Source organism: Trachypithecus francoisi, unplaced genomic scaffold (assembly GCF_009764315.1).
Source record: "Trachypithecus francoisi isolate TF-2019V2 unplaced genomic scaffold, Tfra_2.0 Contig01461, whole genome shotgun sequence".
Classification (NCBI taxonomy): Eukaryota; Metazoa; Chordata; class Mammalia; order Primates; family Cercopithecidae; genus Trachypithecus; species Trachypithecus francoisi.
In genome coordinates this window covers 10,952,274-10,965,189 of record NW_022681433.1, presented here as the reverse complement: position 1 = coordinate 10,965,189, position 12,916 = coordinate 10,952,274, and the positions used below count along the sequence as shown (strand labels likewise).

General features: G+C 39.8%; 2 protein-coding genes across 2 annotated transcripts in view; one reads left to right on the top strand and one right to left on the bottom strand.

The window, feature by feature from the left end:
• Nucleotides 1-2,150, top strand: part of BRCA2 (BRCA2 DNA repair associated) — a 99,281-nt gene extending 97,131 nt beyond the window's left edge. The window contains 1 exon segment of the mRNA XM_033235629.1: nucleotides 406-2,150. Coding sequence (XP_033091520.1) covers nucleotides 406-1,026 — 621 coding nt within the window. The 3' untranslated portion in view covers nucleotides 1,027-2,150.
• Nucleotides 2,151-2,950: 800 nt separating this feature from the next.
• The window catches only part of N4BP2L1 (NEDD4 binding protein 2 like 1), a 29,471-nt gene continuing 19,505 nt past the window's right edge, over nucleotides 2,951-12,916 (bottom strand). The window contains 4 exon segments of the mRNA XM_033235715.1: nucleotides 2,951-5,562; nucleotides 6,480-6,556; nucleotides 9,071-9,159; nucleotides 9,478-9,605. Coding sequence (XP_033091606.1) covers nucleotides 5,304-5,562; nucleotides 6,480-6,556; nucleotides 9,071-9,159; nucleotides 9,478-9,605 — 553 coding nt within the window. The 3' untranslated portion in view covers nucleotides 2,951-5,303.

Here is a 12,916-nt window from a genome sequence, read left to right as displayed (position 1 = left end):
AGCAATTGCCTAATAAAGTCACAAAGCTAGAAAAGTAGATATTAGAACCCAGGTAGTGTGTGTTCTTAAGATGGCTTTAAAATGTTTATGTTTGTTTAATCTGTTAATAATAAAAAAGAAAAGATTGAAGCGTAAGTGGTGTCCCCTACCTCCTTTTAATCTTTTACTGTGATTATTCCTCATTTTTCTTTCTTTTAATGTCATTTTATATGCTCTTATGCAAAATTACTTCCATCTAGAATAGGAATAATGTGAATTGAAATCATCTAACCTATTAGCAATTGGGGAGGGAGATTGTGTGTAATATTTGCGTACTTAAATATTTCCTATGAAAAAAGTTACTTCGATTTAGTTTTTTATGTTAGTACGTAATTATGATAGGCTACCTTTTAATTTTTTTATCAGATATCTTCTCCTAATTGTGAGCTATATTATCAAAGTCCTTTATCACTTTGTATGGCCAAAAGGAAGTCTGTTTCCACACCTGTATCAGCCCAGATAACTTCAAAGTCTTGTAAAGGGGAGAAAGAGATTGATGACCAAAAAAACTGCAAAAGGAGAAGAGCCTTGGATTTCTTGAGTAGACTGCCTTTACCTCCACCTGTTAGTCCCATTTGTACATTTGTTTCTCCAGCTGCACAGAAGGCATTTCAGCCACCAAGGAGTTGTGGCACCAAATACGAAACACCCATAAAGAAAAAAGAACTGAATTCTCCTCAGATGACTCCATTTAAAAAATTCAATGAAATTTCTCTTTTGGAAAGTAATTCAATAGCTGATGAAGAACTTGCATTGATAAATACCCAAGCTCTTTTGTCTGGTTCAACAGGAGAAAAACAATTTATATCTATCAGTGAATCCACTAGGACTGCTCCCACCAATTCAAAAGATTGTCTCAGACTGAAAAGACATTGTACTACATCTCTGATCAAAGAAGAGGAGAGTTCCCAGGCCGGTAAAGAAGAATGTGAGAATAATAAGCAGGACACAATTACAACTAAAAAATATAAGCATTTGCAAAGGTGACAATAAATTATTGACGCTTAACCTTTCCAGTTTGTAAGACTGGATATAATTTCAAACCACACATTAGTACGTACGTTGCACAATGAGAAAAGAAATTAGTTTCAAATTTACCTAAGCGTTTGTATATCAGATGTTCTTGGCCTGACTCTGTTTTGGTATACTTTTGCTTCAGTTGCATATCTTAAAACTAAATGTAATTTATTAACTAATCAAGAAAAACATCTTTGGCCGAGCTCAGTGGCTCATGCCTGTAATCCCAACACTTCGAGAAGCTGAGGTGGGAGGAGTGCTTGAGGCCAGGAGTTCAAGACCAGCCTGGGCAACATAGGGAGACCCCCATCTTTACAAAGAAAAAAAAGAGTGGGGAAAAAAATCTGTAAATCTTTGGATTTTCACTACAAGTATTATTTTACAAGTGAAATAAACATACCATTTTCTTTTAGAGTCTGTCATTAAATGAAATGAGGTCTCCTAGTACAGTTATTTTTATGCAAATAATTCCTTTTAGTTTAGCTACTATTTTAGGGAATTTTTTTTTAAAGGTAACTCACTATGAAATAGTTTTCCTTAATGCACGTGATGAAATAGTTTTCCTTAATGCACATGTTGGTTCTGCTATAGTTCCATCCTGTTCAAAAGGCAGGATGAATATGATAGAGTGGTGTTTCCTTTTGAGCAGTTCCTCATCCTTAAGTCAGCATGATTATAAGAAAAATAGAACCCTCAATGTAACTCTGATTCCTTTTTACTATTCCAGTGTGATTTCTGAAATTAAAACTAAAAATTCAAATACTTTAAATCAGAAGATTTCATAGTTTTTTTTTTTTTTTTTCAACCAAATGGTCATCTAAACTCAAACCTGAGAAAGTATCTTGCTTTCAAATTGGCACTGATTCTGCCTGCTTTATTTTTAGCACTATCACAGGACCCAGAGCCTATGCCTTTTTAAACTTTACCACAAAAGCAGATTAGTTCAATTTAAGGTGATACTCTCATTTGTTATTTTTTTTTTTTTTTGGAGATGGAGTCTCACTTTGTCACCCATGCTAGAGTGCAGTGGCATGATCTTGGCTCACTGCAGCCTCCACCTCCCGGGTTCAAGTAATTCTCCCACCTCAAGCCTCCCGAGTAGCTGGGATTACAGGGACGCACCACCATGCCCAGCTAATTTTTGCATTTTTAGTAGAGACTGCGTTTTACCATGTTCACCAGGCTGGTCTCAAACTCCTGACCGCAGGTGATCCACCTGCCTCAGCCTCCCAAAGTGCTGGGATTATAGGCGTGAGCCACCGCGCACAGCCTTACTTGTTACTTTCTTATGTTTAATAGAGAAAAGGGATAAAGCAGTTCTAACAGTTAATAGCATGGAGAAGTTCTTAAATCAGATGTTTTAATGCCTTCAATTTATATATAATATCATGTTTTCAAATCTAATTATAAATATGTTTAAAACGAACAATAAATCTTTTAAAAAATTAACTTGCTTCCTTCCATAACTGTGATCCGTGATTTTCCTCTTCTGTAAAAAGCATTTACAAAAGTGTCTATTTTGCTACTCCTTGTAACTTAAGTATTCTGCAAGTCTTATTAATGTGACTTAAGTTTTATTTCTAAAACAGTTCGGTTTTCACATCCTAATTTTGCAGTGATCTACTCTAGAGCAAGGAATAAAACTTGGGTTTCAGGAGAACAGAAAAAAATTATAAGAATTTCACCTTTTCTTTTTTGAATCCTTGGTAAAACTGCTATTGTGTGTTCTCATGTAGAACACCCATTATATTGATAGATATTTAATGCACACACTTTTTTATAAATTATAAATAACATCTAAGCTACATGAACAAAATATGAAGCTTGAGTATATGTGTATATTATCCCCTCAAAAGTGACAATTTAATGATTACAGAGTCAACATACTGCATTATTAGGGATAATGGTAAAAATTTGTGTTATTTATTCAGCAATCATTTAATGAGATCCTATTGCACATAAAGAGCATTTGCCAGCTTTATGAATGATGCAGACAGTGAACACAATACAAGTCAATACTAGGTGTTCAAAGAGTTACACAAATCAGGAGCCATGGGAGTTGAAAGGAAAAACAGATCACTTCTATAGGGGATAAAGTTGATGGCATTGATCAATTTTTATGGTTTACAAACCAACTATTTCAGGGGCCAGCTAGGAGAAGAAGAGACATTAAATAGGCCAGGAAACTATTCTTTAGAGCTCTATAAAAGTTATATAACCCTAGTGGTCACTCACTTAGCCCAGGTGAGCCCAAAACCCTGAAGCAGGGAGCCAGCCAAGTCAGGAAGGCTTGACTCTGGTCATTTGAACCACTCCTGTGAAATCAAAGGAGGGTAATTTCTACTTTGGGCTCTCTGACATTTCTCCCCTCTACTAGCCCAGATGAGTCAAGCCATCCATATTGAGCTGGTTATGCCACCACCCTATCAACCAAGATACTCAGGACCACCTGGGCCTGGAAGATGGGAGCATTATTAAGTGGATCATTAGGAGATTATTGTATATTATGCTTGGAGATACAGAATTTAGCAAAACTGATAACACCTTAGATTCATTGGTATTTACTATTGTCAACCAAACTTACTCAAAGGAGATACCAGTTTTTAAAATGTTAATGAAGAAAACATTACATATGTGTTGCTGGTAGTCACGGAGATGTTGAGCAGGTTTCAGTAGTGTCAGATAATGTTAAAACAGTCTCATGTACACAGATCAAATATATAAGCAACTAAATTATAAGGTTGCTTTTGTCATTACCTTTATGATCCCTATTTATTAAAAAAAAGACTGGTAAATAAGCCTGTGATACAGAAAAACTGGTATCAATTGTTGAGTTTCTTGGCATTTAGGTAATTAAATTTTTTTATTGTTGAATCAAAAAAAGATCCAATGACAAATCCATATAAATGTGATACCATTTACAATTTTTAATAACCATAAAAAGCACCATTATATAGGACACTTAAAATAATTTTTCACAGAACATTAGAAAGAAGCTGTTGGCCAACAAGAAGTAGAGCATACGTCCTCTGTGGTCTTGTCTATCGTGATCTCACGCTAAATCTGTATTTTTAGTAGAGACGGGGTTTCACCGTGTTAGCCAGGATGGTCTCGATCTCCTGACCTCGTGATCCACCCGTCTCGGCCTCCCAAAGTGCTGGGATTACAGGCTTGAGCCACCGTGCCCGGCCTCACGCTAAATCTGATTCCAACCTGTCGGAAATTGATTTGGATTCATAAATTCAGCATCAGTATAAGACATTCCAGAGTTATGAGGACTTGATTGTCTTAATGCCACAGAAAACATCAACTGCTCGTTTTGTAATGAGCATGGCTTTTATATATCCCTGTATGATCTATATCCTGGGGTGCCTAATTTTTTGCACTCCCAAACATTTTAGCTGCCAACTAATTACACATGTTAATAGGCATAATTTTAAAGTCATTTAGCTATTCCTTTTAAAAGTTGGTGTTTTATGAAGGCAGGCTTATTTTATTTACACTATTAGCACAACAGCCAAAAGTTATTCAGGTTTAATCCTGCTGAATAAAGTAGTAGAAACACAAGGTGTGACTTTAAATAATGACACTGATTTCCCTCAGTAGCTCCTATAGCTATTAAGGATTTGACAGTATTTTTAACAATGATACATCATTAAAATAAAGGAATAACTTCCCAAAGTATCTACTTTGAAGAACATTGTTCCCAGATGTATACTTTCTGGCATATTAACATTAAAGGAAAATCAGTATCATAGAGTCGCACATCTCACATTTTTAGATACATAGATTATCAAAATAGCAATGGTGCTAAAACTTTTCCTGTCCCCCCACCACTTTTCTCAACCTTCCCAACTTTCCTGATGGAGATGAATTTCCTGAAAAAATAAATAGATCAGAGAAAATGGTACTGAAGCTTATATATAATATAAACGCTTTATTTCATCTATGAACCTATGTAAATAATTATGTTCTTGGGTGTGTTCTCAAGTTTTGGTTTCAAATTCTTACCCTAGAGAAAGAGCCTGTTTACTCAAATCTGCAGAATTCCCAGCATCAGACCATGCATATAGAAGCACTTGAACAAATTTTGGTGAAGATAATGAATATAATGACTTTGCTCAGAAACGTTTGAGTTCAGCTATTTAACACTGGAATTGGAGCTCTGACTAAAATGCAACAAAGAATAACAAAAATTGAAGTAGAAACTGACTTCGGAAAATTCTGCATGGCTGTAAGGTAGGCCTCTAATATCCATGGTGACAGCCGCCCCTTCTGTTATAGGAGCTCTCATTTGTAAATCCGCCGTGGGCCCTCCGGTTTGGAAACTCTGTGTAGGAATTCCAGTATCTGGCATTGTTGGAAGGCAGTGCATTATTGCTGTCCTGGTTTCTGTTCATTCTGCTTGGTTTTTCTGCATGAAGCACACTATGAAAGGTAACATCGTGTTCATACCGTTCTTTCATTCGGTGGATTTTTTCTCTTGAGACACCATGAATGTTTCTTCTACATGGAAAAAAGAAATGCATTTAGTTAAGGCAGGATATCACAATGAGTTACTTATATTTCACAAGTCCTCTAGGATTGAACACCATGAGATTTTTTAAAAATCATACATTTGCCTGTTAATGTCATGCATATATCATCTATTTATGTTAATCAGTCCCTGATATATACTACTAGGAGATGCTTATTAAAACAATCTTAAATTCTAGTGGGCAGAAGAATCAACTGGGGATATAGTTAGAAATATAATTACCAGAGATTCCAACTACTGAATGGGGTCCATGAACTCGGATTTTAATAGCCACCTGAGGCAATTCTGATGGAGTAGTCCACAGATCCACTTTGAAGACACTATCTGCCTATTACCATAAGAGGAACCAGCCTTACTCCTAAGAAGTAAATTCTTATCTCACTGGCTATTGTAAGTCAATGACATTATCGAACAATATAGATAGAGAATATCCGAACCCATGCACTCAATCGTTAGTATTATTTGAACATTTATTACTGTATAAATTAGAAGCAGCATCTAGATCATAAATGAATTGCAGACTGCTCAACATCTGAAGATCTTTATTTAGCCTAAATGCAAAAACACCATTGACATGTGCAGTCCCATGCAGAGAAAGTGCTTTTCAATGTTCGTTGATGAAGAAGCATTTTAGCAGAATGTTAAATGCATCCTTTTAAAGGACCAAGTCCAAGCCAAGATTTAGCATTTAGCATTATATTAGAAAACTGACCCAAAACTAAAGTCTTCACGTTAATAATTCCAAAGTTATCAATTTCCAAGAATTACCATTTCTGGCCTGAAAACTACCATGTCCATTTCCAGCCTGAAAAGATTCTTTTGTTCGGTCTGAAATACCTGAAAATAGCAGGATACATAATGAGGAACTAGAAAAACAAAGAAGTACCTTGCTAACTCTTGAACGTTGAATTTCCAGCGAGTGTCAGGTTCTCGGAATATAACTTCATAGTTATTTTCAAGTGCCTGATTTTTCAAAAGTACATAAAACATTGAAGACATAGTATGTATGTTTGGGAATGTTTATGCTGCCATTTAACATTTACTACAAATCTTTTCTAGAATTCCTTTTGTTTTACCAGTAATCCAATGCCTTAATTTATCATAATAAATGCAGTTGTTTCATTCCCATACTTAGCCACTCTCATAATTCTCCATGATAAATTTTGCTCAATTTTATCTAGCATGTAGGAAATTTGTAAAGGTTCTTTGTTTTGGATATCTTTAAAAATAGATGACTGAGCTAGTTTAAAACGTCCTGAACACCGGTATGAGCAGTGAACTCAGTGACTTCTCAAAGTCACTTACAGGATTTTTGTAGATTTACTTGTCAGATGTCTTGTCCTAGCCCTCATGCCTTCCTTTAGAAAGTGGGAGTACCATAGGAACATAACTGGTGAAATAAAAGTGATAGTCACTTACTTTGTATCAACTTCCCTCCAAAAGTAGCTCTCCCCATTATGCAATACGATGTGGGTCAATGCACCGGGCCCCATTTCCTTGAGTTTAGAAAACTATTATAATTTCCTTATAAACATCCAAATATTGTTTGCATTCATAAATTGACTACTACCTTATCTCAAACTGAATTTTCTATTATCACTATAATTTATTGTGTTTATAAAACATAGAGTGGAAAGAGCTAAGCAAAAAGGTTTCCTTTTCATTCTTTACATGGGCACTTCTCAGTTGGGAAGTTTTTAAATAACACAACTGGAAACCTCTCATTTTTAAGTCTAATGAATAACTGAGGATGCCTGGAAAAGAGTATACATATCCAGAAGATAAAAAGTAAACTGAGGCCGGGTGCGGTGGCTCACACCTGTAACCCCAGCACTTTGGGAGGCCGAGGCGGGTGAATCACTTTAGCTCAGGAGTTCGAGACCAGCCTGGCCACCACGGCAAATCCCCGTCTCTACTAAAAATACAAATACTAGCCGGGCGTGGTGGCACGTGCCTGTAATCCCAGCTGCTGGGGTGGCTGACACATGAGAATTGCTTGAATCTGGGAGGCAGAGGCTGCAGTGAGCTGAGATCGTGCCACTGCACTCCAGCATGGGAGACAGAGTGAGACTCTGTCTCAAAACAAAACAAAGTAAAATGACTTCCCTTAGGCTACTGGTCAGTTAGTCATTAAGTCTTGGTTTTAAGTGATGGCCTTCATTCAATTGACTCTTCACGTGCCTGTTCATTTCTCGCCCAAGTAGACTCGACATGAACTGAAGTAACCACAAGTGTGCGGCTCATTCTTCCTTACATTCACCGAAGCCCCACAATCTGGGCGTAAGTGGAACTGATGATGATCGTTAGAGAAAAGCACACCTGTAGGTATGCCAGTTAGCCCCAGATGTAAAAAGAAGCCTAACATCGTGAGCCCAGTCTGGACCTATTCACTTCACAATTAACCAGGTAGGGATTCTGCATGATGCAAGGAGGATACTCCACTGTGCTTCCTGCCCCATTTGTATGGTTCTGGATGCTTCCTCCTTTCTAGACCCAATAGGGAATGAAAACATAATCACAAGAGATGGAATATGTATGAAAAAAGACCAAATAGACTTCACAATTAAAGGATAATGCAGGCATCATGCTGTTCTTTGCTATTCTGACAATGGAGAGCTGAGCTGTTTTATATTTATATTTGCATTCTGTCTTCTCAATAAGATTACAATGTTAATCCTAATTCTGTTTTTATTTTTTAATTTTTAATTTTTTTTTTTTTTGAGATGGAGTTTCACTCTTGTTGCCCAGGCTGGAGTGCAGTGGCGCAACCTCAGGTCACTGCAACCTCTGCCTACAAGGTTCAAGCGATTCTCCTGCCTCAGCCTCCCAAGTAACTGGGATTACAGGCGCCCGTCACCACGCCCGGCTATTTTTTTGGATTTTTAGTAGAGATGGGGTTTCACCATGTTGGCCAGGCTGGTCTTGAACTCCTGGACTCAAGTGATCCGCCTGCCTCGGCCCCCCAAAGTGCTGGGATTACAGGCGTGAGCCACCACGCCTGGCCCTAATCTGTTTTTAAACTAAAATATTCTGTTGCCCTGGAACTCCCAGGCAGCAACAGTACACAGTGTGGAAATCCCCGGCTCACCAGAGGCAGAATGGTCCTGTTGTGACCTGTAACTCCACTAGGAGCGTCATCTAGTTGCGTATTGCTCTGCACATTTCAGTGGGTGCTCCTCTGTATGCCTCGCCTTAGGAAAGTAATTAAGACAGAAAAGTTATCAAGAATTCACACCAAGGACCATTTGCCAAGGACTATTTTAAAATTGTATCCTGAAGTGAGATTAGCATCTCAGCAAACTTCAGCCATTGAACAGCAGAGAAACACCAACATAAAACCTCGTTACCTGCTCCCTGGGAGAACTACTGTTAGCAAATATGAAATCATGGAACATCAGAAAAAGAGGAAAGAACAGATGCTTCAACTTTCTCACAAAATGTCCATAACTGAAAATTCAGAATGATACTTCTTCCTACCATGACTGCATAGGGCTTCATTTCCCAGGCGTGGAGGTTGGTATTATCAATAATAATGGGGGATATGCCATTCCTCATTGCTTTTCTTGCTGCAACACAATGTTACATAACAGTGAACAACATGCAACAATCAGAGGGAAGGGTAAGCGTAATCTCTATTGGTCATTTGTATTACAGGATGCCCTCATCTCCTCATCACACAACTTCAGTGCCACCTATTTCAGAGCCCACTATCAATAATTTTCTTTCTCTGGAATCTAAGGAGGTTACGCTCTGGTGTTCTGTTTTGGGGAAAAAAACGGCAGAACTTTCGGTTAAACTCCTTCCATTAAATTTATTCATTCTGCAGCAGCTACAATCTATGTGCACATCAGGGTTTCCCAGGAGTTTGGAAAGGCATTTGTCACCTCTTTTTTGGTTCCATTCATGAGCTTCCTCCAGGAAGTCAGGATTGAACTCATAGGCACCATCTTCCCTGAAGAAAAAATCATCCGTGCTGAAAATCAGGGCCCTGGGAAAGTCATGCTGCAATTGTCTGGAAAGTGGAGAAATTAGAGAGAGAGATGTTTTCAATATTATGTATAGTCTCAGTAGAAATAATTTCCTTCCATCTCTAACATTTAGCAGTTGTAATATTGAGACCACCAGGTTTGGAGTTGTTAAAATGCAGCTTTAAAAGAGAGATGTTTATTATGTCTAGAAGGCATTACTCCTTAGCAGGAGGTGGGAGAGGGCTGAGAGGCGGCAGTGTGTGCTGCTGGTCCTTGAAACTAAGGTACAGTCACTGCCGCTGCCTTCTGCAGCAGCAAGGACTGACTCAAGAAGAAACTGAAGTAGGCCGGGCGCAGTGGCTCAAGCCTGTAATCCCAGCACTTTGGGAGGCCGAGACAGGCGGATCACGAGTTCAGGAGATCGAGACCATCCTGGCTAACACGGTGAAACCCCCTCTCTACTAAAAATACAAAAACTAGCCGGGCGAGGTGGCGGGCGCCTGTAGTCCCAGCTACTGGGGAGGCTGAGGTAGGAGAATGGCGTAAACCCGGGAGGCGGAGCTTGCAGTGAGCTGAGATCCGGCCACTGCACTCCAGTGCGGGCGACAGAGCGAGACTCCGCCTCAAAAAAAAAAAAAGAAGAAACTGAAGCTAAGTTGGGGGCCTGGTGACTGTCTTTCCTCCTGAGCACCAATCCCAGTGCCCATTTCTCTCCAAGGCACCAGTGCCCCCACCCAAGACCTGCTCATGGGTGCCAGATCCCCACGTTGCAGCCCTTCCCTCGGCCCCCTAAACTCTGAGCTGGCCCATTTCCTTGGAGCTCTGTTCTCTGTAAGGACCCATCTGAGAAGCTAGTTCTAGTATTAAATGTGGGTAAGTGATGCATGTGCTCTACTTTATTAGGTAACATATTTATATTTTAATGATGGCCTGAGCCAAATGGGAGAAAAGCAAAATGGGAGAAGGAAAGCGACAGAGCCACTGTCCCCTACCTTCCTACCCTCCACCACTCTGAGCGTAAGTAGGAAATAGCACAGCAAAAAGAAACACCACCATGGAGCTCCCCTTTAAAGCAAAACCAAAACAAAATGAATATGCTTATGCAGTGCTGCACAAAAGAACTTCAAAGAGAAGATGTTTCCACTTGAAATCCTCGCTCGTACTATCTTTTGGCAGAAGGTGGATGTCATGCTCTGGAGGAACTGGAGACGTCTCTGAGCTTCATTTCCTCATCTGTAAAAACTGAGGACAAACAAACCCAGCCAACAGACAGAAAATATGGTCACGTGGCCATGCTCAGAAGAAGATATTTAAAAATCGGAGGAAAAAACGTTGGAGAATGACAAGGACAGGAAATGCAAAGAGAAAGCAAAGCTATTCAATGTCTTTTTTGTTGTTGGTCTTCTCCATGGAGCAGAATGATCTTTAATCCAGGAAGAATGGAACAAACATGAGGCCTTGGAGCCACAGATGAGTAAGCACTTCAGGTGCCCTGACAGGCTTGGGAGCCTCTGTTTTCTCAACTGTAAAACACAGATAATTATCCCTACCTATTACACAGAGCTTCTAATCAGACTGAAATGAGGCCAGTATGAGAAAACATTTTGTACCCAGTAAGGCACTTTACAGAAGTAAAGTGGTGTTATAATAACCAGGAGGCCACATTGACCAACCCAGACTGTTTCTGTGCCATGGTAATAAACACATCGGAGAGCGCGTGTCAAGCAGCCCTTGAGGTACTGCAGTGAATTAAGAGAGAGATGAAAGACAAAAGTAAAATGCTTCCATTTTCAAAAATGGGTGAATACACATTCCAGAAATGGTAACTAAATAGCTGTCAAAATTCTTCAGAAGCTTGATAGCATTTAAAAAGAAGGCAGCCTAGATCGCTGAAAAAGTAATTCCAAACCAAATGCATTTTTTTTAATGAACTAAACAGTGGCAAACAAGGAAATTCAGTGGACATACTATCTTTGTTTAAACAGGAATCGGACAGTCTCCCTTGATAGCCTTGTGGGGGAAATGCAGCCAGTAGATAATATACTTTAATACCAAAAGAATATTAGTTAATTATCCAACTCATTAAACATTTATTGAGCACCTAACATGTGCCAAGTGCCAGGTGAAGCGTTAAGGTACAGAAAGTAGCTGCTTTCAAGGAATTCATGGCCCAGCCAAAGGAGCCAGCGCAGCGCACAAAGGAAAAAGCTGGCCCAGCAAAGCGCTGAGAGAAAGGGTCCGGAGCCGGGGAAAGGAATGCCAAGGAGTGATGCAAGTTTGACTTAGTCCCTGAGGGATGAGAAAACTGTTGCCTCTTAGGGGAGGGGCTGAGAACACCGGCAGGAAAGAGAGGAGGAAGCGAGTGCCCTAGGGCTTGTTAGGGGAGAAGAGGCTGTAGGGAAGAGCAGAAAGACTCTAAGGGTTAAAAGAAGCAAATCATCTTTGCAACAGTGTTTTCAATTCCGACTGCCACACAATTTAAAGAGAAATTTGGCCACCTTGAAGGTGTCCAGAGAAGAGTGACCAGGTACATACAAGGTCCAGAAACCATGTCGGAGGAGCAGAGATCCTCGAAGACAGGCGGAGTGTTTCAGGCAGAACAGATAATAAAAGGGATAAGGTGATAGTTCTCAGACGCTGGGAAGCCTGTTGTGTGGATGCGGGAATGAACTTCTGTGTTGGCAGTTTGGGCTGGGCTCAGGTGGGCCGATCTGCGGGCCTTGCCTGGGGTCCCTGCGGCAGCTGCGTCACCTGACAACGTGGGGCTGGGCACAGTGCCCTAAACAGGGTCCTTCACACGTGTGGTAGTGCTGGCTCTCACTCCGCAGGGCCTGTCATCCCGAAAGAGCCGCACCCAGGCCTCTTCACAGACCGCGGTATCTCAAGAGAGCACGACAAGAAGCTGCTTGCCAGCGCTCCCGCACCTTCTGTTGGTCAAAGCGAGTCACTTTGCTGGCCCACATTGAAGGACGAGGAAAGCAGACTTCTTGATGGAAGGAAGAGCAAAGAAAACGTGGCCACTTTAAATCTAGTACAGATAAAGCCAGTGACACGAAGGGAGGGGTAAGTATAAAGACTTGATGAACCCATGCTCATAGTTTCCATATGAATGTTTGTTATTCCACTTTAAAGATACGCAAATCGAAAAGTCCAAACCTTAACCTCCGATGCAAACAATTATAGACAGGAAAAACATCTAAGGTAGCACTGATGCATTTTCAGGTATGTATATTTTATATTTGTGAACACTGGAGTTTTAAAATGATTTTCATCAATATTATTTAAATAATGAAAGTTGTGTTCAGAGATTAAGTAATAGTGTATAATGTGTTTCCTTTATCCTCTCTATACTCAG